The sequence below is a fragment of the Rosa chinensis genome, chromosome 7 (assembly GCF_002994745.2).
Source record: "Rosa chinensis cultivar Old Blush chromosome 7, RchiOBHm-V2, whole genome shotgun sequence".
Taxonomy (NCBI): domain Eukaryota; kingdom Viridiplantae; phylum Streptophyta; class Magnoliopsida; order Rosales; family Rosaceae; genus Rosa; species Rosa chinensis.
This window is the reverse complement of record NC_037094.1, coordinates 60,653,338-60,676,574: the sequence shown is the minus strand read 5'-3', so window position 1 is coordinate 60,676,574 and position 23,237 is coordinate 60,653,338. Positions and strand designations below refer to the sequence as shown.

Below are 23,237 nucleotides of genomic sequence, written 5' to 3'. Positions count from 1 at the left end.
CAGTCCCAACCCCGGTTTCGCTCCCTTCCCTTTGCCAGCGTCGTTCTCCCTCCTCCGGCTACCATAGGACGTGATTCAAAGTGGGTTTTGCTCGCCTCAATTCCCTCTAGAGGTTTGTGGAAGAATTGGAGCAAGAAACGAGCTGTGGAGGGCGCTGTAGGGCCGAGAAGTAGGGTGATCGCACTGCAAATCGCCTTGATCGGAGTTGACGATTCCGGCCACCATAGTTGGTGTTTCTTGAGGGCTTTTGGAGCCTAGAGGATGTAGATGCTTTCTCCCAAGGTGTCTTGCAACGATTCAAAGTGTGGAGGTCGAATTTTGAAGATTGGCATTCTAGGGTTCATCGAGTTTCAGAGATTGCTAGGTAAATTCTGGCCATATGGATTCGCTTTTGACTTTTATGTAGTTGGGAAAGTTGTAATTCTAGTTGAGATGAAGATCTTTTGTTTAAGAAGTTTGGCCAAATTCTGACTTTTGGCTGGCGGCGACGCTGCCACTGTGGTGGTATTTTCCGGCGGCTTCTGTACACCTCAGGGAAAATTTATGTCACTCATTGTGATCTACTAGTCGATACGAGCATTTCGATATATAGTTTGAAATTTTTGGAAATCGTATGAGGAAGTTATGAATTTTAGCGTTTTAGGGTTTTCAGTTCGACCGGTTTTCGATCCGTGAGGATTCGGCAGTCCAATTGACTTGTAGTTTTGATATATTGATCGTAGGACTATTGAGGAGACTTGGGTGGTCTCCAATGGGGTTTTGTCTCAATTGACGTATCTTTCGGTTTATAGTTCACATGTTGCGAACTTTAAAATGGTTGTGTGTTTTGTGTTGTATTGAGTGTGACCTTGATGTGATAAGGTGATTGACGGAATCGTGTGAGCAGAGTTTGGATGATTTTGTGCTTGTTTTAGTTTGTGTGACGGCGCAGCAAGATTTGGAGGTGAGTAAATCTCACGGTGTTTCGGTTGATAAATTAGTTATGTTTAATTTAGTAGATTTAATTGTTAGCATGCAAAATCGTATTTATCAAAATAAGTTATTTGTTTTAAAATATATGAACTTGATTGAGAACGGTTCATGGGTAAGTTAAAACATGATTTTGACATAAATGATTTTCGAGTAGTTAATTTGTAAAACTATAGTTGGTATTAGTGTCATCCCTGAGCGGATGACTACGTGTGTGTGTGTGTGTGTGTGTATTTACGTGAAATATATATATCTTGATGGAATTGGGCGTGTTGTTCACTTTTGTTGTGCGTTGTGAGGTTGAGGAAAATAAATGGAATTTGAAAGGAAAGAGGGTTTTGTTGATTTGAGCTTTGATTGAAATTAATGTGTACGATTTTGATGATGGATTTGAGATGAGAACATATTATTTTGGAATTGGTTTTGCTATTGTTTGGGAGGTTGTTGGATTGAGGAAACAATACTTTGAGTTAACTTGTGGGGTGATCTGTGTGGTGATTTTGTGTAAATGATGTGGAATATTATTGTTGAGTGATTGATGTTGAGGGAGTTGATATGGTGATTGGTGTGATGAGAAGATGATTGTGTATTGTGTATTGCTTTCTAGTTTATTTCTATTATTGAATTGCTTGATTTCCTTCGTAATCTCCTGAACTAAATTATATGCAGGGATTACTGATTTCTGAACTTTGATTGGTTTTAATGTAATCTCCTGAACTAAATTATATGCAGGAGTTACTATGAATTCTATTGTTTATTTTAATGTGATCTCCTGAACTAAATTATATGCAGGGACTACCGCTTTTTGAATTGTTTGTTTTAATGTAAATTCCTGAACTAAACTCTATGGAGGGATTTATATGGTTTCTATTGTTTGTTTTTAATGTGATCTCTTGAACTAAGTTTCTATGCAGGGATTACTGATTTTACTTAATTCAATTGTAAGTGCGGTTGTAGTTTGAGATTTGTAGTGAGTTGTGAAATGAGTAATGAGGTCATCATTTTGACAAATGCTTTATGTTGAGGGGAAGTGAGTGTGATTTTCGTAGATTTGTCGTTGAGATGGAAAATGATTTGAAACGTCACTAAGGTGACAACTACTTTTGTTGAGACAAATGAAGGTTGATTTTGTAGTTCGTTGTGTTTTAAAATGTTTAAAACATAATTGAGTTTAGTCCTGTTCCTTTTATGAAGATTCACTCTGATGTCTGGGGTCCTGCGAAAATTCCTTCTCTTTCTGGAGCTCGGTATTTTGTAACGTTTATTGATGATTGCACTTGCATGGCATGGGTGTCATTACTGAAGAATAAGAGTGATGTATTTGGAATGTTTACCGAATTTCACAAAATGGTGGCAACTCAGTATCAACAATCCATCAGAGTGTTTCAGTCTGACAATGGTGGAGAGTTTGTGAATGGCCCTATGATTGAGTTTTGCCGGTCACATGGAATTCGTTATCAAACCTCCAATTCTTATACTCCTTAACAGAATGGTTTAGCAGAACGGAAGAACAGGCAGTTGATGGAAGTTGTTTGTGCTTCCTTGTTTGGCATGAATGTACCTCAGTCCTATTGGGGAGAATCAGTGAAATCAGCAGCATATCTTATCAACCGTACTCCTTCACAGGTGATTGAGTTTCAGAATCCTCATAAGAAGCTTCATACACTTTTGACCATCCCTTCTATGCCTAATTTGGAGCCCCGGGTGTTTGGGTGCACAACCTATGTTCATATTCCTAAGCCTCAACGCAGCAAGCTTGATCCCCTTGCCCGTAAGTGTATATTTGTTGGTTATGCTAACTTCCAGAAGGGTTATCGATTGTTATGATCCTCTTACTGGCACTATACATGTCTCTTTTGATGTTGCTTTTTGTGAATCCGAGCCTTATTACTCAGGAGGAGCTTCTCAGTCTTCCCTTCAGGGGGAGAGAGGTTGTGAAGGGAATCCTCGTTCTATTATTGATTTTGATGTCTTTGAAGACTTAGAAAATTTGGAGGATAGATTTGCAGGTAGAAATTCGGAAACAGAAAATGTAGTTGCCGAACAGAGCATTGTGAATTCCGAAACAGAAAATGCGACTGCCGAACAGAGTGTTGTGAATTCTGAAACAAAAAATGTAACTGCCGAACAAAGTGTTGTGAATTCCGAGACAGAATAGACTACTTTCCTGGATAGTTTGAATCAAAATTAATACGTATCTGAAGCTTACACACAAGATATTCCCCCTTCTGCATCACCAACTGAAGATCCCGGTCAGAATGATCCACCTCAGCTACCCCTAAACTTTAACGAGTCCTCTGGGTTAGAAAGTGTCGAACCTAGGAAATCACAAAGGGTTACTAAGGGAATTCCTAAGAAACAATATGAGCCAGATATCAAATCTAAAGCTAAATACCCTATAGCTAATTTTATGTCTAACCATAAGATTTCTGGGTCACATGCACTTGTTGTTGATCAATTATCTACTGTATCTATTCCTAGTAATGTGCAGGATGCATTGATGGATCCAAAATGGACAAAGGCGATGAATGAAGAATTGGAAACTCTTCAAAAGAATGCAACATGGGAGCTACTACCTATGCCGGTTGGAAAGAAGACTGTAGGATGTCGTTGGATATTTACTGTGAAGCTTAATGCAGATGGAACTATTAATAGATACAAGGCGAGGTTGGTTTCCAAAGGATATACACAACGTTATGGGATTGATTATGAGGAGACTTTTGCACCTGTGGCAAAGATTAATACTGTCCGGATTCTAATCTCACTTGCAGCAAACAAAGATTGGCCCTTGCACCAGTTTGATGTGAAGAATGCGTTTCTTAATGGGAATTTGGAGGAAGAAGTGTACATGAATGTGCCCCCAGGTGTTAAGAATTACCCAAGTGACATTGGCACGGTGTGTAAATTGAAGAAGTCTTTGTATGGCCTGAAGCAATCTCCAAGAGCTTGGTTTGGAAGATATTCAAAGTCCATGAAAGCCTTTGGATACAGACAGAATAATTCTGACCATACCTTGTTCATCAAGCTCAAGAATGGTAAGGTTACAGCTCTTATTGTGTATGTTGATGACATGATTGTTACAGGGGATGATCCGAAAGAGATAAATGAATTGCAAAAGTATTTGTCCAGAGAGTTTGAAATGAAGGATCTGGGACAACTGAAGTATTTTTTGGTTATTAAAGCTGCAAGGTCTAAGAAGGGGATTTCACTTTCACAGAGGAAATATGTTCTTGATTTACTTGCTGAAACGAGGATGCTGGACTGCAGACCCATCAAGACACCATTGAGATGAATCACGGACTTGCTATCTATCCTGATCAAGTTCCAACTGATAAAGGGAGGTATCAACGTCTTGTAGGAAGGTTGATTTATCTTTCACATACTAGACCTGATATTGCTTATGCTGTGAGTGTTGTTAGTCAATTTATGCATTGTCCTAGTGAAGAGCATATGGATGCAGTCTTTCGTATTTTGAGGTACTTGAAGATGGCGCCAGGTAAAGGGTAACTGTTTCAGAAAAAATATGAATTGGAAGTTGTTGGGTATACAGATGCAGATTGGGCTGGTGATAAAACTGACAGAGGTTCTATATCTGGGTACTTCACTTTTGTTGGAGGGAACCTGGTGTTGAAACAAAAAAAAAAGATAGATAATAAAAAAAGAAGGACGGAAAATGCGTGAAGGTCAATTGCCCATAATTACACATGAGCTTATTAAGTATTAGAGTTTGATTGCAACTGATGCACGGTAATTCCCTGATAGGGATCATAGTTATCTTTTGGTGTTTCATGTCATGTCAAGTACAAGAGTCTCTCTAAAACTCAACCATACCATCAGTACACTATATAAGAGGCCAAGAAGGCCGTACAAGAGAAAAAGAAAAAAAAGAGGCAGAAGGAGAAGGAAAGCAAAGGGGATAGAGGAAGCTGCAGCGTGTTCCATAGGAAAAAGGTGGAGAATCCATCTCTTTATGGTTTTACCACTTTCAAAGCTCCGGTGGCGGTACGTTTCGGTGCCAATACCGTTTCAGAGCTTCATTCGGCATGCCTTAGGGTGCCGAAACTGCTTTCAAAGCTCCGGTGGCGGTGCCTTACGGTGCCAATACTGTTTCAGAACTTTGACACGGCATGCCTTAGGGTGCCGATATTATCCTCAAGTTTTGGCTGTTTAATACACCAAACTGACAGAGAGCCCTTTGTGAATTACCATAGGGTTGTGGTGGTTCAATATAAAAATGTTAACAGGAACTCTGTCAATTCCATTTAAACACCACAAATAATTCCTCCCTGCATCTTTTCAAAACTCCATAGCCAAAAAGAGCCAGTCCCAACCTCCGTTCCGAAACACCTATTATAAACAAACCAGTGGGTAAATAAAAAAAAGAAAGCCTCACCCTTGAGTTTAAATCTTGGAATTCTGAAGCTTGGCTAAACTATAGTCGTCGATCTCGTCTCGAGCCACCTGCATTGCCACGGAGAGAAGCTGTCAAAATGAATCCAATTCTGCAGCATACTATAAACTTAACGCCCACAAACAAGTTCACATCAGAACTAACACTTCAAGAAGAAACTCACCAAAGAAAAAAGCTTCGAGAGGCCTCTGAAGCTTTGATAATTACCGCTTTTGTTTACACCTGCACATCAAACTGTCCTGTTGAAATCAAATACAAGCTATGTTCAGAAAAGAAGTTGTTCTTGTCCGAAGCTTAATACCACTGGTCGACAGCTGTGTGTTTCTGAGGACCACAAGTCAAGATGCAGAACAACAACAAAAAAGGGGAAAGTTGAAAGCAAGTTGGTGGAATGGCAAAATGACAACTCAAAACTTTGTTTAAGTGCATAAGATATTTCGACACATTAGTTGTCAAAGATGTGTTGGAGTGCAGTATCATACGAGGCATATTTTGAGGCCAAATTGCATTTATCCCAAAAAAAAGCTGTGAGCCAATATTGTTGCAGAAGGCTGAAGGGGTGCTCACATGGAAAAGTAGAGGGAGAAATATCTTAGTCTGGGATCTTCTAAACCAAGTAAGAATGTTTAATTAATCATGTCTTCCTTTGTGCAAAGTGAGCAGCGAAATGACACCACAAAGAAGAAAGGATAAAGGAAGCATAATTAATGAAGCTAGTTTTGTCTCTTTACAAATAAAGAAGTTTTGACATTTAGACCAAAAGCTCCAACTCAGATCGCACAAGGAGGAAAAGGATAAATAGAGTTTAAATGGACAGAGGCTCACCCTGAAATTGAAACTCTGGGATCTCAACTGCAGCTGCTATCCTCGCCTTATACGTGCACAAAGGGTTTATCAAATTTAGAATCCTCAAAGTTGCATTAGGATTTGACAAAACACCAAGATAAATGTTTTCGGTGCAAAGAAACTAAAAGAAAAGGACAGAAGAGTCGCTGCAGAGGGGAGAGTTCAATCAAATTGTGCAAATACAACAACACTGACAAAAGCAAAGTGACAAGTATGTGTTCGTGGGTGCAGCGTGTCAAGAGAAGAGAGAGAGATGAAAATTTGAGGTGGACTTGACTAAACAAACTCTAAAATTCAATTGTGTGCAGCAGCTTTACAGCATTTATGGTCCAAGAAGCTTTAAAGCGGTGCCAACAAAAAAAAAAAACTAAAAGAAGAAAAGTCTTAGCGGTGGCATCCTCGTATGAAGATGAAGCTTGAGCCCAAGTCTTGGTCAATGGCAACAAAACAATCCCAGAATTCCATAAAAGCACAAAGCAATATAAAAAAAACAAAGAATGACTATTCTGGTGTTATTGCAGGCCACAAGATAATTTAATTAAGCTATATGCATAAGACAAAACAGCTTAATTAACAAGGTGCCCAAGGCAATGGTAGCAGCTGACAAAGTGCAAGGCAAAAAATAAAAGAAAGAAAAAATGGGTGGTGGCATTCCAGACCATCAATTTATGAAACAAGACAAAAGTTTAATCAACATGTTCAAAGCAAGAAAGGTCAAGATTCAACAATTCCAGTCAATTGGGTATAAGGAAAAAGTGGGTTTGGCCTCACCCACAATATGCCGACCTTTGAAGATGGCTCCTCGATGCACAAAGCTCCTCCTTTTCAAAATCACTGTGAATTGTTGTGGAAGAAAAATGGGCGTCAGTATTTGGCCTTCTGGATCATAGTACTAGCTAGAAGCGAAAGCAGGGAGAAAGTCTTCACTGATTTCTCACAGAGAGAAGCAAGGCGCCGAGTTTCAAGCTTCCAACACTCTGGGACTTTTCGTTGAAGACCCATGTATGGTTCCATCTCCGATTTGGCCTCTGTCTTCAAATCCATCTCCAATTCGACCTCGCAGAAGATCAGTATTGAGCTCATGTTCTACCTGGTTTGGGATATAAGATGGGGCGATATGCTTGGAGAGAAAAAGGAATAAGAAACAACAAAAAGAAAAGGAGAATTGAAAGTAAAAGGAAAAAGAAAAATGAAATTATGGCTGGGTGTCCTTATCAAATTTGGGACTCTGGGAAGATTGGGCCTTTGAACAGTTTGATGGGCGTCTGGGCCTTCGAAAAGTCTCTCTGATGCCCAAAATAAAAGTTCGATATACTTCCCCGAATTCTTTTCAAGAAAAATTGAGACTCGGAGTTCACTCGCTACATTGGGGGTCCCTGTATTAAATTTGGGGCTGAGAAAGCTTCATGGATCGAGGAACATGGCTCGCGAGGATACAAAAGAAGTCCATGTCCAAATTTGGGCCCGTTGGAAGAATTCGGCAAAGCATGACGCCATGGGTTCCATTTCCGAATACCCAGGCTTTGGTTTCGTAAAAAAATGCTCCGAAACCTAAAAAATATCCTTTTGGTACAAAACCAAGAAAAAGCCCCAAATTTCCAAAAAATTGTGAACTATAATGGTTTGATCCCTTCACAGGGTATGTAGGCAATCTGGATTTAAATCTGGATGCAACCACAACGTAATCCGAATCCCTGATTCTTTTAAAACCAAATTCACCCAAACACCTCACCAGAATTGTTTCGATAGGTCATCCACCTGTTGAAACTCCAAAGCCACGAAAACTTGAACTACGAGTGGCTTGATCCCTTCCGGGGTACGTAGGCAACCTGTAAAACAACCCAGGTGCAGCCGCAATTTTTCACAAACACACACATCTCCATATGTTAACTTTGTACTTAGAATCAAAGGGTTTTCCCTTAAAGTGAGGGGTTGTAATTAAGAGATTGTTGTTATCTTGAATGGGTCGAACCTGACATAATAAAAGCTCTATTTTGTCAATAAGATAGAGCGAGATTGTGTTGGGTATAAATTTACAATTTTTGCTCAACACCTGGTCACTTGGAGTAGCAAAAAGCAGAAAGTTGTTGCCAGATCAAGTACAGAAGCTGAGTTCCGAGGTATGGCACACGGAGTCTGTGAAATGTTATGGATTCGTAATGTCTTGAAAGACCTGGGTTACAATCTTAAAAAGCCTATGGATTTGCTTTGTGATAATACAGCTACCATTGAGATTGCACATAATCCAGTTCAGCATGATAGAACAAAGCATGTGGAGGTTGACCGTCATTTTATTAAAGAAAATCTTGACAGAAAGGTTATTCGCTTTCCATTTGTAAACTCAGAGGGGAAATTAGCTGATGTTCTTACTAAAGGAGTGTCTAGGAAGGTATTTGACAGCTCAGTTGACAAGTTGGGCATGATAGACATCTATGCACCAACTTGAGGGAGAGTGTAGAATCGCTGTAAATCTATATGTAATTAGGATATCTTGTAATTATGGAAAGATTGTTTCCTATTAGAGTTAGACTACTCCTTTGTACTTGTATATATACCCTCATTGTGGGATGAATAGAATCATCGAATTAACCCTGAATTGAAGTATTCTTTTCTACTATGTTGGAGAGGAAAGATCCCACATTGGAAAAGTGACAAATAAAATATAACTTATAAGTGCGTGGATCTCACCGAATTGTACCGAGGCCTTTGGTGATTAAAAACCCAACACCTAACGGGTGGTTAAGTTGGGACAGTATCGGTACAATAGTGGGTCACGGGCCATGCTTGTCGCTATTTAACATCATCATCTTCCTCCCTCTTCTGAATCCATCATATGCCATTTGAGATCACCCAAAGCCTCCCTTACATCTAAGTGATTTTTAAGGCATAGTATCCCAACATTTTACAATTTATAAGGTATAGATTTATGCCACATGTATTTAGTTAGGCTCCCAAACTAGGTTTTCTTTCTGTGGGATTTTGAGAGAAATCGGATCGAGTCCATTTCTTGAGCTGTGTAATCAATAATAGTGTGCTTGCTTGACAAGAGAGACGAAAGATTAAACCAATCCACAAGTCCTATACCTTAATTAAATAAACAAAAAGCACCACGAAAAAAATGAATTGAACAGGGAAGCAGAAAAAGAATGAAACTTTATTTCGATTAAAAGATTGAAAAAAAGATTCTGGCATATATAGCTTTAGTTCGATCACTGATGCGAAGACAACAAACTCCTTCAATACTTTCTGCACCTGCAAAGTATGTATCTGCATAATGGACTCTCTTCGACTTCGATCAATCTCCGCCATCATATGCAGAAATTCTCTCCGACTCCGATCAATCACCGCCTTCATTTGTAAAAATTCTCTTTGATTCCTCTATTAATTTGAATTCCATTCTTGAATCTGAACTTGCAAACGGTGATCGATCTCAGATGGCATATGATGGATTCAGATGAGGGAGGAAGGAGGAGAAACTCAGGCTTGAGTCTCTGGTTGACTAAGGCTCTGTGGACAAAGAGACGAGATTTGGTAATGGGTCCAAAAAAAAATTGGTTTTCAATGGTTCTGCTATTGTATCCATTTGATCCATTGATTTAAAATCGCATGGCTCTTATCATTTTGTCCCGTTTTGTCCCTTAATTATTGTCCCGCAGGTGAGCGGTCCTGTATTTATCTATATATATATATATATATATATATATATATATTTCTCTGGAAATTTCAAGATGCTCAATGGACTTAGAGTACGTGAAGGTTTAAAAAGTAGATGCCAAAACCAGTGCATGCATGCTTTGCTTTCAATCTGCCTTCATTTCCCCTCTTATTTTATATTTCTCTTTTCCATTGTATATATCTGTATCTATGTTTTCTATACTCATAACTGACAAATAACTTACATAAGTATTCTGTTTGTCTATGGATTAACTATTTGAAATTACAAGTCAATGAGCATGAGGGAGTTTGAAATTAGATATCAGACCTATTTGAAGAAAAGCAGCTTCTTGGTTAGATACCACCCACAAGTGCAATCAACCAACTGCAAGTTCTCAAAGTAAGTAACATTTCCAACATGAAACCTGAACTACGATTCCGCAATCTGTATCATATGCTGCATTCAGAGTATAAAGTTTGAAGAACTTTATTAATTGTTCTCTTTACTAACTGTAGATGAAAGACTTTACTAATTGTTCTCTTTTTCGTTATGATGATTGCAATGGTTTAACTAGTTAGTTCATTTTCTGTCTCTTCCATCTCAAACAAAACTTTGAAGTTTTTACTCACTGCTGCAAATGACAACGTTTTGAAGTTTAGGATCAATGGCTTCAGCTGATCCAGCGGCTCCAGCAGTACTACCGGTTTCAAGTGTTGAGAATCCAAATGGTAACATGCAAGGCAAGGTTTGCAGATAAGCTACCTGAGGAAATTAATGAGACGAAGATCAAACATGTGAAGGATAAATTTACTCTGGTTGATTATAGTTATTTTTGAATTTTCCGTTTGAATATCATTTAGTTGTTCACAGTTTTTACACTTTTTTTTGTGGTAATTTTGATTTTAGGAAATAGAAGCAGCTGTGGTGAATGGAAATGGAACTGAAACAGGCCACATTATTATGACTACAATCGGTGGTCGAAACGATCAGCCTAAACGGGTACATTTTTGCTCAGTGCGTGTCTTTGCAATCGTAAATTATGGAACATCTTGCACAACAACTTCCCAGACAAGGTAAACTATTGATACCTTTTGAAATCAAATAATTACATTCTGAAGCTACTCCCAACTCAGACAAAGTTTATATCTACCTCTCCTGTGTTGGCAGGATCACCGGTTGATACCAATTTTCATTACTTTACTACACTGGAACTTGTTAGGTTGACTGGAATTTTTTTTTTTTTTTTTGCTATAGTACTGGTGCGTTAAAGAGGAGCATTTGTGCATTACTGGTAATGATTTCGCAGACTTTCATGGCTTTGTGTTTCATTATAAATCAGATTTCGTATTGAATAATTACTGATCAATGCTTGCTTACGATTTCTCACAAGAAATTAATTCAATTAGTAGTAAAAACAACTAAATCATTTTAGTTCTTAGGCAAAAATCTTTTAAAATGATAGAATCAGACATATACCCTAAAAGGTGCATAATTCAGTTCTTTGCTATATTCATTTGTTTCCAGGACAATCACAATTGTCTAAATAATACTGTTTGCTTCCTCGCTTTGTGCCTAAAATTTCCAGCACTGTCAATGACCACCAGCTCTGTCATAGTAAGAATGTAATATCTCTTGTTACAACTTTTAGCCATGATAACTGGTCTTTGGTTTTATCTGAATTTGTTTTTCCGTAGACATGTAATTATGTTTGTCTAGAGTTCAAGCCAAGGAAGTCTTTCAAATATTCCTTGGTGAAGTTAAAATGCTTAAGAGCATTGTTAATGTTTAAAGTTCAGCGGTAGCTAAATCTTTACTAACGCTGGTCCGATGGGTGGACCGCTATCAACGATACTCAGAGTTCCCGCTACCTGTCAAGTAAAATACAAGGGGGCGTCAGAGGGAGACCGCACTGGGCGGTCTTCTCTTCTCCGATGCCTAAGTTAGTCAATGTATTTATGTTGACAAAGTAACAGTAGGTAAGTATTAATTGCGTACACTACAAGAAAAATGGCCTTTTGCAAGGAATTTTTTCCTTGTAAAAAACTGAAAATTCCTTGCATTAACTCAAATACAAGGAATATTCCTTGCATTTGAGTCCTTGCAAAGAGGCCCTTGCAAAAGAGCAAATACAACAACTTGAAAATTCCTTGCATTTGTGTTCACAAATGCAAGGAATTGTTCATCTCAAATGCAAGGAATTCTGAACCTGAGGTTAACTCTAGTTAACTGATATACAAGGACAATTCCTTGCATATCATTCCTTGCATTTAGTATTAAAAAAAACAAAAAAAAAACTTAAAACTGAATAAAAGAAAAGTACCCCAAATGTCATTCCAGATTTTTTTTTATTCCTTGAATAAAAAACAATAAGTTTATTTGTAGATCATATACATATGCACAAATAGAGCACCAGACTAAGAGTCAGCAAATGCAAATCACTGAAGCTTGGAGTGAGTATATTCTGGTGCGGGGAAAGTCATCAATAGAGCACCAACTCATCTGCTCTCGAGATCCCTTTAACAAAACTTTCAAGTGGCCATTTCCTTGCCCCGGAAGAAAGTCAGTTCATTAGAGTTTAGAGCTTAGGTACCTAATTAAGAAAGATGCTTAGTCACATGAAAAGAGTCAATTGCACCTAAACAAACAAATCATCAAACATTGAAATTCAATCATATAAATCAAAGTATGTGGCTTCATGGAGGAACATCTATAGGTACTTTACAGATATATTCAAGCTAAAATATGAAGTACAATTGCAAGATTTCATTTAGGAGCAGCCAGAGTACCTTGGTATATATACAGCTCAAGGAACCAACCCATGTAGCAGAACAGTAATACAGTTAAACTCAAGACATACCTATAAATTGATAATGACAGCCAGTGTTAATCATGGAGTTGTTCAATACACTCTCTGTTGGAGTTGTTCAGTCCAGTAATATTATCTTTAAGTAACCATGGCATAATCATTCCCAAGGCCCTAGGATTTTGTCTAACAAGCAGAAAGAATATACTTGGTCCAAATAAATCTCCCAGATGCAGAAAAGAAAATGAAGAACAAACAATAATAGGAAGGAAGAATCTCCTTTTACCTTGTCCCTCAAATTTACCAACACTAAATGGTTGTCAATTCCACCAGAGACAAGATCATAGCCCTTCTCTAGCAAGGTCTGCATGTTCAGAGGGCATAAAGCTATAAGAGAAAACTAGTGAGACATATACTTTCAAAACAATAATGGAAACAAAGTATTGTGTGCATTTTAGATGGCAAAAATACTTATGAGAGCTTAATTAGAACCAACTAAACGAAAAGTATTGCTAATTAGCATAAATGTGTTGGAAAGGTGATGATCACAGACCTCTGCAAATTTTGCGTAATTACTGAGAACTTGCTCTTGGTAAGCTTTGAACTCTGGAGTTGTGGCCTCGTGGGGCTATGACCCCCTTCCTGAAAAAGATCATAGCCCCACGAAATGACTTATGAGTTGTGGTTGTAACAATATCTGCATACTCAAAAGGAGATGGAATAACACCTGCCGCAACCAATCCAGTGATGTGTGCCATATCAGCTAACAAAATAGCTTTCTGCTTATCACAGACCTGACAACAATACAAGAAAAATATCTCACTTAAGGATGGAGTATTATAGGTGTTTCATGATCATTGCCACAATGGCGAACCTCAAGCGAAAGATTACCTTGCGTATGCATGCATAGTCGTACAAGCGTGCACAAGCACTGGCACCAGCAACTATTAATTTGGGTCTGAATAGTGTGGCACTATCTTCAACTGCAGATATATTTTGGTGGCATAGGTCAGCCCTCAACAAACAAAGATTAAGATTTGAAGGAAAGTAAAAGAGTGGAAGTAGCTCTTGGCAAAAAGCAGGGCACTTATCCATGCAAAGAAATAGTTTTGATATATTACATTACTGTCACATGGTGGCGATTCCTTACAAAAGCAGGGACTTGAAAGCACAAATATTTAGGCAAACATGTACCAAAAAAAAAACAGAGAAAAAACAAGATAAATTCAATTTTGTCCAAAGGCCAAGGCTAAATAAAGATTATATTCCTGGTTCTAGTAATATTCCAAAGATTAACATTTCATGACAATTAATACTGTCGATTATTACCAACATCTACATCATTATATACATATTTTATTAATATAATCTGCATAACAATAAACCAGACAACAACCTCTCAAATCCTATTTCTGAGCCTGAATGAAAGCAAGTCAGATGGAGAAGCATGCCATGATGATACAAAGTCTGACTTTCCAATCCTTAGAATAAAGAAGTTAGAGAAAGGAGAAAGGGTAAGCACTGTATCTGATCATAGTCAATGTAACCAGTGGTTTCATCCAATCTGTATGGCATTGTCTCGAAGAATATCAAGACAGTAGATATCTTTTTGGTTTCAGTCTGAAAAAAATAAAAAATTTATCACACAGTAGCATTTTGGTTTATGTATTATTATCAACCAAAAAGATATGCCACATGGTTGCTTGAAAATGTCTTGGAAACTATAATATAAGGCTTCTATATAGAAGGCTAATTATGCACCGACTGATAAGAGCTTTGTCTAAGCTTCTTAAGGATGGGATTGCCTACTGTCATCTATGCTTTCTGTTCTTTTGCTATACAATTTTAAGTCAGAAAATTCCTGCAACCTACGAATTTAATTCAACAGCTCAGCACCCATCGAGGTTTAATCTTTATTAAGTAGACAAAACTAACCCTGAATCCTCTTACGTAACAAACTAAACTTAAAACACATTACAAAAACTAGAACTCCATTAATATCCTCAATCTTTCTACAAATCAGTTAATATCCTGCATCTGTTTATGGAAATATCTTTAATCTGGCATCTGCATGGACAATTATACATTGTTATATCTTTCTCCAAGTCGTATGTGAACATTAACAGGTGAGACCACAGACAGTGTAATTTACTTTCCATGCCAAAAAGAACGAGTTATACCATATCCTCATGAGGTCAAAACACAAAAAGAGTATTAGAATATCAAAGCAATGATGCCCATCTCCAGATCTAAAAGAAACCCCAAAAAGTGAAACCCAAATTGAAGGCAACCATTTGAAACAAGCCGAATTGAAAATTTGAAACCCTAACCCCAAATTCTTGAAAGAAATTACTTACTGTCCCTCAAAGAATAGAGCAGGGCGCTGTACTTTCTCCGGAGAAGCATGCAGAATACCATCATAACCGTCCACGGTGGTGGCGATTCAGTCCTCCAAGAGGTGGAGATTGAGGCGGAGCACACGGTCCTTGCGGCAGCGAAAGGCGGCGAAGGTCGCTTGCGACAGTTCGAGATGCCTGTCTGGTAACTCTCGTTAGAGATCATGGAGCGGGATTGGAGTGTGTAAAGGAGAACGATGGCGAAAACGCATGAACCCTTTGAGATTCAGATTTTGGTATTTGGTGTGCCCTTAGGTCTGGGTTTGAGAGAGAGAGGAAAGAGAGCAAATTTACAATATATTAAAGCTCAGTTTGCCCGGTTTCCTGTTCATCACTGTTCATTACTGTGCACAAAGTGGAGTGACGGTTTTGCCCTTCTGTTTTCCCTTCATTTTTGCTCTTTTGTTGACTTTTCTCTCTGCCCTCCCCTTGGACTCTTCGGAAAACTCTCGAGGTTGCTCCATTTTCGCTCACCTCTCCAGGTTCCTCTCTCTCTCTCTCTCCCTCCAACTATATCCATACAGCCCCTTGACCAATCTCACACACAAATTAACTTTGATCTCGAACTGATTGTAGAGCTTTCACTCATACTGAGCTTGAAGATCTCAGGTCCCTGCTTGCGTCGTTAGCTGCTCAGTCACACAGCGACGACCAATTCATCTCTCCCTCAGTTTTCAGATCAATTGCTTCACTCCCTTCCTTTTTCCAGTTCACATAAATTTCTTATCTTTTTTATTTTCAGCAGAAGCAAACTTCCAGGAAACTTTTGATCCTTTAGAGCTTTTACCTTCTTGGGCTTTTCTGAAAAATCTGATCACTCTGAACTTTTGTTCTGGGTATGTTTAATTTGATCGGCTTCTTTGATTTCTAAGCTGAATTGACAGAGAGTGGGGGGTTGATTGGTTCGATTAGGTTTTGGGTGTCCACTATTTGATTCGAAAGTTTGGTTCTTCTGAGGCATTTGATTGCAGATAGAGGTTCTTCTTCTTCTTCTTCTTCTTCTTCTTCTTTGCTATGAACATTTAAATGCCATATCATTCTTCGTATGAGTCATGTTTGTTAATAATTAATATGGAAGACCGGGAGCTGGGAATAAGTTATGTTACAAAAAACTTATAGATAAAAGAACTTCTGGTCTTGCATCAATTAGTATAAAAACTTGGTTGTATGACATTAATCGAATGGCTTCATCAATAAAGGCAATAGACTAAAGTAATGTCTTATTGCCCATAAGAGCTCTAGATTCATTTGCTTAGGCTCATATACCAGAATATTCGAAGTCGGAATCAGGCGTACAACTTTACTTATCCAAAGAACTATAAACAAAAACCCAAAGAAGTTTCTGACTGACAGTCGTAAATTGGACGGCTTAAAGGACGTGGCATTTGGACTGCGTCATACTGTTTTATTACTTCAAACAACAATAAAAAAATACTAAACACCCATTTTTCAGTGTCATTATTCAAATCAAATAACACCAAAGTTACACTCTGCTCCTCTGTATCAACCTATCTTCCCACAAGATTTATATGACAATCCATAGCAGAAGTTCTAGCAGCTAGATTACTCTTCCCCGTTGTGTTTATATTGGTTATTTAGCAATTAGCACTTTTTGTTTTGAACATGAAATTGATGGTTTACTCTGAAGTTAGTTTAGATTAGAAGTAAACCATATTGTTCACAGTGGGAAGAGTATTGATAAAAGATTAAATATAGGCATTTGATTGTTGTATTTTTAACATTGTATTTCTAAATTAATGTGAATTGATATGAGATGACCTACTGTTATTGTTAATGTTAACTGTTAATTGAGTTTCTAAATTTGTTGTTAATGAGATGAGATAGTCTGTTATTGGTAATTGTTGAAATGAGATGAGATGATATACTGCTTTCTTGAAAGTGGTCTACTTAGGATCTACCGTTCTGCTTGAAATGAGATGAGATGATCTGCTTTTCTGCATGTAGTGGTCTCAGAATAAATTTAATGCATTATTGACAGAAATCTAGCAGTTTTTGCTGCGTTATATGAGTCTTTTTTTTCCTTTTTTTTTTTTTTGGTCACTGCGGTTTCCCCCATCTTTCCCTTGAAGTAGAAGATCAGGGTTTTTATGACTTAAGAATTCCTTGCAGTTTACTTCAGCATAGGGTTGCAGGAAGGGGTGCAACTTTTACTAGCTCGACTCTTTTTGTGTGATAAGGCTGAAATTGATACTAACTTTTGGCCTAGATAAGATTAATGTCCTTTGCTTTGATAACCATATTTGTCCAGAGTGCATCAGCCTTTGTCCTGAGTTATGGAATGCAGATTTCTTTGACGCAATTACGACACTAGGCAAATAGATTCACAAATTATTTACTCAAGTTTCCTTTCGCCCAATTATGCTTTTCCATACCCATTGCATCTTATTGAATTTACTATAAATGTGGTTGTACGACTTCTTCAAAGGTGGTTGATTACATTTTTGAATCTGTATTCTTTTGCTGTTTATAGTGATTACTTTACTTCAGAGAAGCTATTGGATTTGATTATGTTGGTTTTTGGATTAAATGGCTTTTGTATGATCATCTAGCCCTTGCAGTCTCTCTAACTTTAGCTATCCCTAAATATAATGCCTCTTCATTATATTTTTAAAGCATACTCATACCACTGATGCATTAGTATATGCATAAACTGGATATAGTCAATTACAAAAGAATATATGCATTTAGTATTCTTGCAGCTTATGCATTATTATATACAAAAGGTACCACTATTTTCTGCGTATGATTAGCTGCTTTTTTTTTGTTTTTTGTTTTTTTCTTTTTCATTGTTGTTGTCGCAAGTAGCTGAAGTTCTAACTTAACAAAAACTTATTAAGGGGGTTATTGGGTTTGGATTTGGGGAGGAAGTTCTCAGATGTTTCTATTCTTTGTCTGAATATTTGTTTGTTTTTCTTTTCTATCATACATGTTTTGAAAAAACGGGTGCATGATGTTTTTCAATGGATGGGTTCTTGGGTGTAGTTTGATTAAGTGTGCCTTCTTTAAAAACAACAGAAGAATGTGTTGAGTAAAATAGTTCTGATTTCTGTATATTTGGTTTATTTTGTTTAGAATTGTTGTTGTTGTTTCTTTTTTCTTTATTTGTTTTTGTTATTGAAAATTTGATTTGCTGTTCTTTGTGTAGTTGGAGCTCAAAAGTTGCATATATTCAAGAAGCCGTGAAGACCAGGTTTTTTAAACTCCTAGAGGCAGAGGTTTGGGAGTTTAAGGATTGTGTTCCAAGGTTGGTATTCTGTGTGTATATTGGAGAGAAGATTGATTGAGGGCTTTGGTCTATAAATGGAAGTATAAAGTTTAATATTTAATGTATGTATATATTAATTGACATATCTCAGTTTCTATACGTTCTCTGTCAAAAAAGAAGTTCAAATTTTCTCCTCAAGAGTTTCAAACTAGGCTCAATTTATTTTTTTCGGTTATCGTTGGTAGATCTGGAATTTTTCTTTAAAATTGGTACGGAAAGGTGCAGACTTGAAGATTATAGTCTCGGAAATTTGTTTACTTGGCTCTTGGGGCAGTTGCTACAACATTTCTATTCATTTACTGTAGCATTCCTTGCTCCCTGCAATACTTGATATTGTGATAGAATGCTTTGATCGAATGTTACGGTAAATTGCAATAATGCAAACTCAAACAATTTTAGAGAGATGAAACTTTGTCTTTTATTTTATCACTTTGATCAAGAGTGAAGTCCTTTTCATTAGTATATGTCATTATTATAAATTATTAGTAACAACAAATCCCGCAGCAAAGCGCGGGTACAATCGCTAGTAATATGAAAAAGAAAAAGATGGAGAGAGAAATAGATTGAATACACAAAGTGGCAATGACCCCGCTCAATAGTGCAAGGAAATCCAAATTATATGCAAGGAGTTTTTCACTTTTTTCACTTTGGGAAACCAAATGCAACGAATATATGTCTTCCTTACATGTCATGCAAACTAAATGCAAGGAATTACTGTGTTCTTTGTATAATACAACCTATTGCAAAGAATGTATAGATCCTTGCATATCAATTCGTTGTATAAGCCTAAATTTGTTGTAGTGGTAATCAATGAGGAGAGAGGAGAGAACCTTTTATAGGTGGGGAGGGAACTGGTCTTCTCCATGTTTTCGATGTGGGACTGATGTGCTTCAGTCCCCAACTTTTGAAGCTACTGATGCTGACTTGGCGTGGCTCGTGGCTCGTGGCTGCACGTCTGCGGCGATCTAGAGGCGAGCTGGGGCTCAGGCGATAGCCTGTTTGGCTGTGTTTCTGTGGGTCACTCCTTTGGCGGGAGTTGGTACCGCTAGTGGTAGCATGAGTGTGGCTTATTGTAGCTAATTATGCTTGTGAATGCTTATGTAAGTACAAGTGCCCCAAGTCCCCAGTCAAGGAGGGCAATCTTGGTTGGGGAGTTGCCTAGCGGTTCGAAGCGTTGCTTCCGCTAGTCTTGCAAAGCATAATTAGCGTCAGTGCGTTGTCAACCATGGACTTACTGACCCGGGTGGGCCCCTGCTAGGCCCCCTAGGGAGTCCCCCACTCCCCGGCTAGTATAGACCTCCGTTTGGCCGGCGTATTGTTTGTTGAGGGGAGCTGCGTTGAGCAGAGGGTGTTGGGTAGCGAACCCAATCTGTGATACCCAAGTGGCGGGGTCAACGTACCTGATCAGGGCCGTCGGAGACTGTTGACACATCCCCCTACCTGTCCCGGAGGATCATGTTTTGACTGCAACGCCGCGTTGCGGTCGTTGCCAAAGTGAGGCGTTGCCTCGGGAATTGCCGCTGGCGGAAGTCCCTCCGCTGATGATAAGTGGTCGGTATTGTCACTAGGACCTGCCTAGCGTAGCTTAGTGCGTGGCGTTGTGGTCAGCGGCGACTGTCTTCCCAGGTGTTGAGGGAGGAGTCTTGCTTGCAAGATGGAAAGGGAGAAGTTCCGCTAGCTGAGTTGTGCTGAGCGGAGACTGTCGCTTGCAAGATGGCAAGGGAGAAGTTCCGCTAGCGGAGTTGCGCTTAGTAGAGACTGTCTCGCTTGCAAGATGGAAAGGGAGAAGTTCCGCTAGCGGAGTTGGGCTTAGCGGAGACTGTCTCGCTTGGAAGATGGAAAGGGAGAAGTTCCGCTAGCGGAGTTGCGCTTAGCGGAGACTGTCTCGCTTGCAAGATGGAAAGGGAGAAGTTCCGCTAGCGGAGTTGCGCTTAGCAGAGACTGTCTCGTTTGCAAGATGGAAAGGGAGAAGTTCCGCTACCGGAGTCGCGCTTAGAGGAGACTGTCTCGCTTGCAAGATGGAAAGGGAGAAGTTCCGCTAACGGAGTCGCGCTTAGAGGAGACTGTCTCGCTTGCAAGATGGAAAGGGAGAAGTTCCGCTAGCGGAGTTGCGCTTAGCGGAGACTGTCTCACCAAGTGTTCCGCTGATTGATTTTCTTTTTTCGATAGTTATCTTGGACAGACGCTTCGTGTGATGGTGCCTGACACGTGGTGTACATGTATTGGATTAGCGTGTGCGATAACGTTTCTTCAGCACGCCCGTCACCTCGTCATTAATGCGAGTAATTATTGATTTTGTAACCGAAGCGTCGTCTCGGTTAATCCGGAAAGTAAGTGCACCTGTGGGGCACATGTATGGTTGTGGTGCGATGTCGTTTTTCAGCGGATGGCCGAGATTAACTTGATTTGGACATAAAATGGGGGGAAATCAGTAGGTTTAACACTTTGTAACTTTTGCTTGTTATCATCGTCTTCAAGCTTGGCCCCGTGTTCTGAGAAGCAAACTGCCAGTACTTCGTGAAATTGTCGATCATCGAAGCACGAGAGTTATTTGAAGCAGAGACACACCTTTGATTTCGCTGCAGCCTTCATCTTTAAGGTTGGTACCCCAAATCTCATTCCTGTTCCATTGAATTTGAGTTTGGTTTCGTCGATCGATTTCTTTTTGGATTTCGATTTGGGGTGCTCTGTTGTTTTTGACATGATATGAGGGTGTGAGGTGCTTTGTGGGGGTGATTTTTGGTGTTTGATAGAGAGATGGGGTTTTAGGGATTTCCTAGATGGTCAAATCTGGGCTGACTGTACGAATGTGTTGTGTTCTTGTTTTGGTAGTTTCTGGGAAATTGTTCTTGATGTTCTTGGGTACAACTGACATGGGGATGGCCTAGATCTTGTATGCACTGACTGGCTGTGGGTTTTAGGGATTGGGATGGCTAGTGTCGTAAAGATTTCGAGCAGTGAGGATTCCGGGTCTGACGTGTCGCTCAACGTGGCGGATAGGGTGTTTATTGACTCGTTGCATCCGTCTACCCCTGCAGGAATCTCACTGTCTGAAGCGCTAGACATCGTGCCTCTACAGACCATACCCCGGGAAATTGGCATGGGTCACGCTGGTTGCCCCGAGAGTTCTAGGGTGAGAGAGGATGTAGCCGCTCATGACAGGCGGGAAGAGAGGCTGGCGAGCAACAGTGCTACGAGTGGTTCCGGTGGTGGGATGAAGGAGACTGGTGAAGAAGTTGAGTTTGCGTGCGTTCTCAGTGATGGCACAGCAGTCGATGAGGCTGGAGGACCAATGACGGTGGCCGCCGCTGACCGTGTGAAGCGGGTGTTCCGCCTGCCGGGTGTGGTGAAGCTGCGACCACCGCTGAAGGACGAGCGAGCGTCGATCCTACCAGCGGGGCACGTCGCCGTACACGAGGCGATCTTCCGCCAAGGCTTGACATTCCCGCTATTGCCCAACCTCCAAATCCTGGTTTGCGAGTTTGGCCCCGCTTTTGGGCAAATTTGCCCTAACATGTGGCGGTTGCTGATGACGCTCAACTCGCTATGGCGCCTGAGTGGTTGCGAGGGTCCCACTATGGCGGAGGTGCTGTACTTCTATGAGTTGGTGTACGTGAGGCGTCAAGGATGCAGCGGGCAAGTGACTCTGAGCCGCCGCTAGGGGGCGCCGAAGCTAATCGAGAATTTAAGGGATTCCATATCGTCCTGGCGGGGGACCTATTGTGTTGCCACCGTCGGATGGGAATACCAGGCCGGGTCCAACGATGGAGAGCCGATTAAGTCAGAATTCCAACCTATCCAAGGTTGTCAGTCTGCCGCCGGCTAGAGTTGCTTTTTGTTTGAGTAAATTTTGTACTGAGCACTTAATTTTTTATGTGTAGTGGGGCTGCGCTACAATCTGAAGCGCGAAGAGAAGTGTCGCTTAGCCAGGATCCGCGGCTGCTGGTAGAACTGTAACTTGCTAGATTTCCGCCTACTTACTAGTTGGGAGTTGCTGGTCGATCAACAGTTGACACGAGCCCTTGGTAAGTAGCTTCCGCTGACGAGTGTTTTAGTCCAGTTACCGTTGGGTTGACTCGTTGTTTTTTTTTTAGATTCTCCGCCGGGCAACAGAGCTAATCGTGAGGCGTTCGAGAAAGCCATGGACCTTGCTGAGATCAATAATTTTCTGGAGAGCATGTATGCCTCTAGGCTGGCGGCCCAACATACAGTTGTGGATCCGGAGACATTGGCAGTGAGCCAGTCCGAGAAGCCAGTGGTGTTACCGATGCCGCTTCATTCCCACCTCGGCCCCGACGGCTCACACGTGGTGCAGGCGGGAGCTGGTGGAAGAAATACCTCTGCTGCGCCAGTGCAGCAGGAGAGGGTGCCAGCCACTAGGCGTGGGTTGCGGAAGGAGAGGGTGGCGCCCTCCAAGGAGCCAGTGACTATTGCGGGGCTGGAGTCGCAGGTGGGAGCTTTCCCTGTCGCCGCTGGTGTGACAAGGTTGGTACCGCAAGGGAAGCGGTGACAAAACGACCCTGTCGATGTGGATGATGCGGCCGATGAGGATACTATTGGGGTCTGCCAGCGGAAGAAGGCAAGGCAGGCCCCCTTGAAGGCAACTGTGGCTGCTAGACCGGAGGTGCAAGCGAGCGACATCGACTCGTTTGTCGCATATACTGAATTCCTAACGGAGGCTGAGCGGGAGTTCATCTTCTACCTCTGCCAGCGGTTGGGTTTCAGCGGGCTGGAGGGAATCGTGCACTCAACCGCCATTGAACAGTCACCCTATAGCTCAGCCTTCAGGCACCTGTCCGTTGGGTTACATTAGATGTTCTTGGCAGCCTCCAAGCAGCCCTTAGTGGAGTGGCAGCTCAGGGAGGAGATTG

The 23,237-nt window shown here is 40.3% G+C and overlaps 2 protein-coding genes and 1 long non-coding RNA gene across 8 annotated transcripts; 1 reads left to right on the top strand and 2 right to left on the bottom strand.

Moving 5' to 3' along the window:
- Nucleotides 1-4,647: 4,647 nt before the first annotated feature.
- LOC112180103 lies at nucleotides 4,648-7,374 on the bottom strand. 6 transcript variants are annotated; one of them, XR_005803708.1, is made up of 5 exons: nucleotides 7,165-7,374; nucleotides 6,998-7,060; nucleotides 6,206-6,251; nucleotides 5,544-5,614; nucleotides 4,648-5,430 (listed from the first exon to the last, which is right to left on the bottom strand). XR_005803708.1 is itself a non-coding variant. In XM_040511729.1 (4 exons), the coding sequence occupies exons 1-4, from the start codon at nucleotides 7,307-7,309 to the stop codon at nucleotides 5,371-5,373; spliced, it is 327 nt and encodes a 108-aa protein (XP_040367663.1). In that variant the 5' UTR covers nucleotides 7,310-7,372; the 3' UTR covers nucleotides 4,648-5,370. The 6 variants fall into 6 exon arrangements, 1 of the variants encoding a protein (XP_040367663.1); XR_005803707.1 differs by having other exon boundaries at nucleotides 5,544-5,619; nucleotides 7,165-7,373; XR_005803709.1 differs by having other exon boundaries at nucleotides 5,544-5,602; nucleotides 7,165-7,373.
- Nucleotides 7,375-12,492: 5,118 nt separating this feature from the next.
- On the bottom strand, nucleotides 12,493-15,351 carry LOC112178312 (serine hydroxymethyltransferase, mitochondrial). The gene is made up of 5 exons (XM_024316471.2): nucleotides 15,042-15,351; nucleotides 13,576-13,667; nucleotides 13,272-13,478; nucleotides 12,971-13,048; nucleotides 12,493-12,516 (listed from the first exon to the last, which is right to left on the bottom strand). The coding sequence occupies exons 1-5, from the start codon at nucleotides 15,244-15,246 to the stop codon at nucleotides 12,493-12,495; spliced, it is 606 nt and encodes a 201-aa protein (XP_024172239.2). The 5' UTR covers nucleotides 15,247-15,351.
- A 428-nt stretch (nucleotides 15,352-15,779) lies between these two features.
- Nucleotides 15,780-18,449, top strand: LOC112180595. The gene is made up of 2 exons (XR_005804140.1): nucleotides 15,780-16,057; nucleotides 18,247-18,449. It is a non-coding gene; the product is annotated as an uncharacterized LOC112180595 (long non-coding RNA).
- Nucleotides 18,450-23,237: the final 4,788 nt, after the last annotated feature.

Excerpts from the sequence above, each read along its gene's own strand:
- LOC112178312 (XM_024316471.2), bottom strand. The coding sequence starts at position 15,246 with ATGATCTCTAACGAGAGTTACCAGACAGGCATCTCGAACTGTCGCAAG. Across the intron at positions 13,668-15,041 it reads GCTCTATTCTTTGAGGGACA|TTGAAGATAGTGCCACACTA; the intron begins GTAAGTAATTTC and ends ATATATCTGCAG. Across the intron at positions 13,479-13,575 it reads ACTATGCATGCATACGCAAG|GTCTGTGATAAGCAGAAAGC; the intron begins GTAATCTTTCGC and ends TATTGTTGTCAG.
- LOC112180103 (XM_040511729.1), bottom strand. The coding sequence starts at position 7,309 with ATGAGCTCAATACTGATCTTCTGCGAGGTCGAATTGGAGATGGATTTG. Across the intron at positions 7,061-7,164 it reads TCGGCGCCTTGCTTCTCTCT|TGATTTTGAAAAGGAGGAGC; the intron begins GTGAGAAATCAG and ends AACAATTCACAG. Across the intron at positions 5,603-6,997 it reads CAAAGGTCGGCATATTGTGG|GTGTAAACAAAAGCGGTAAT; the intron begins GTGAGGCCAAAC and ends TTTGATGTGCAG.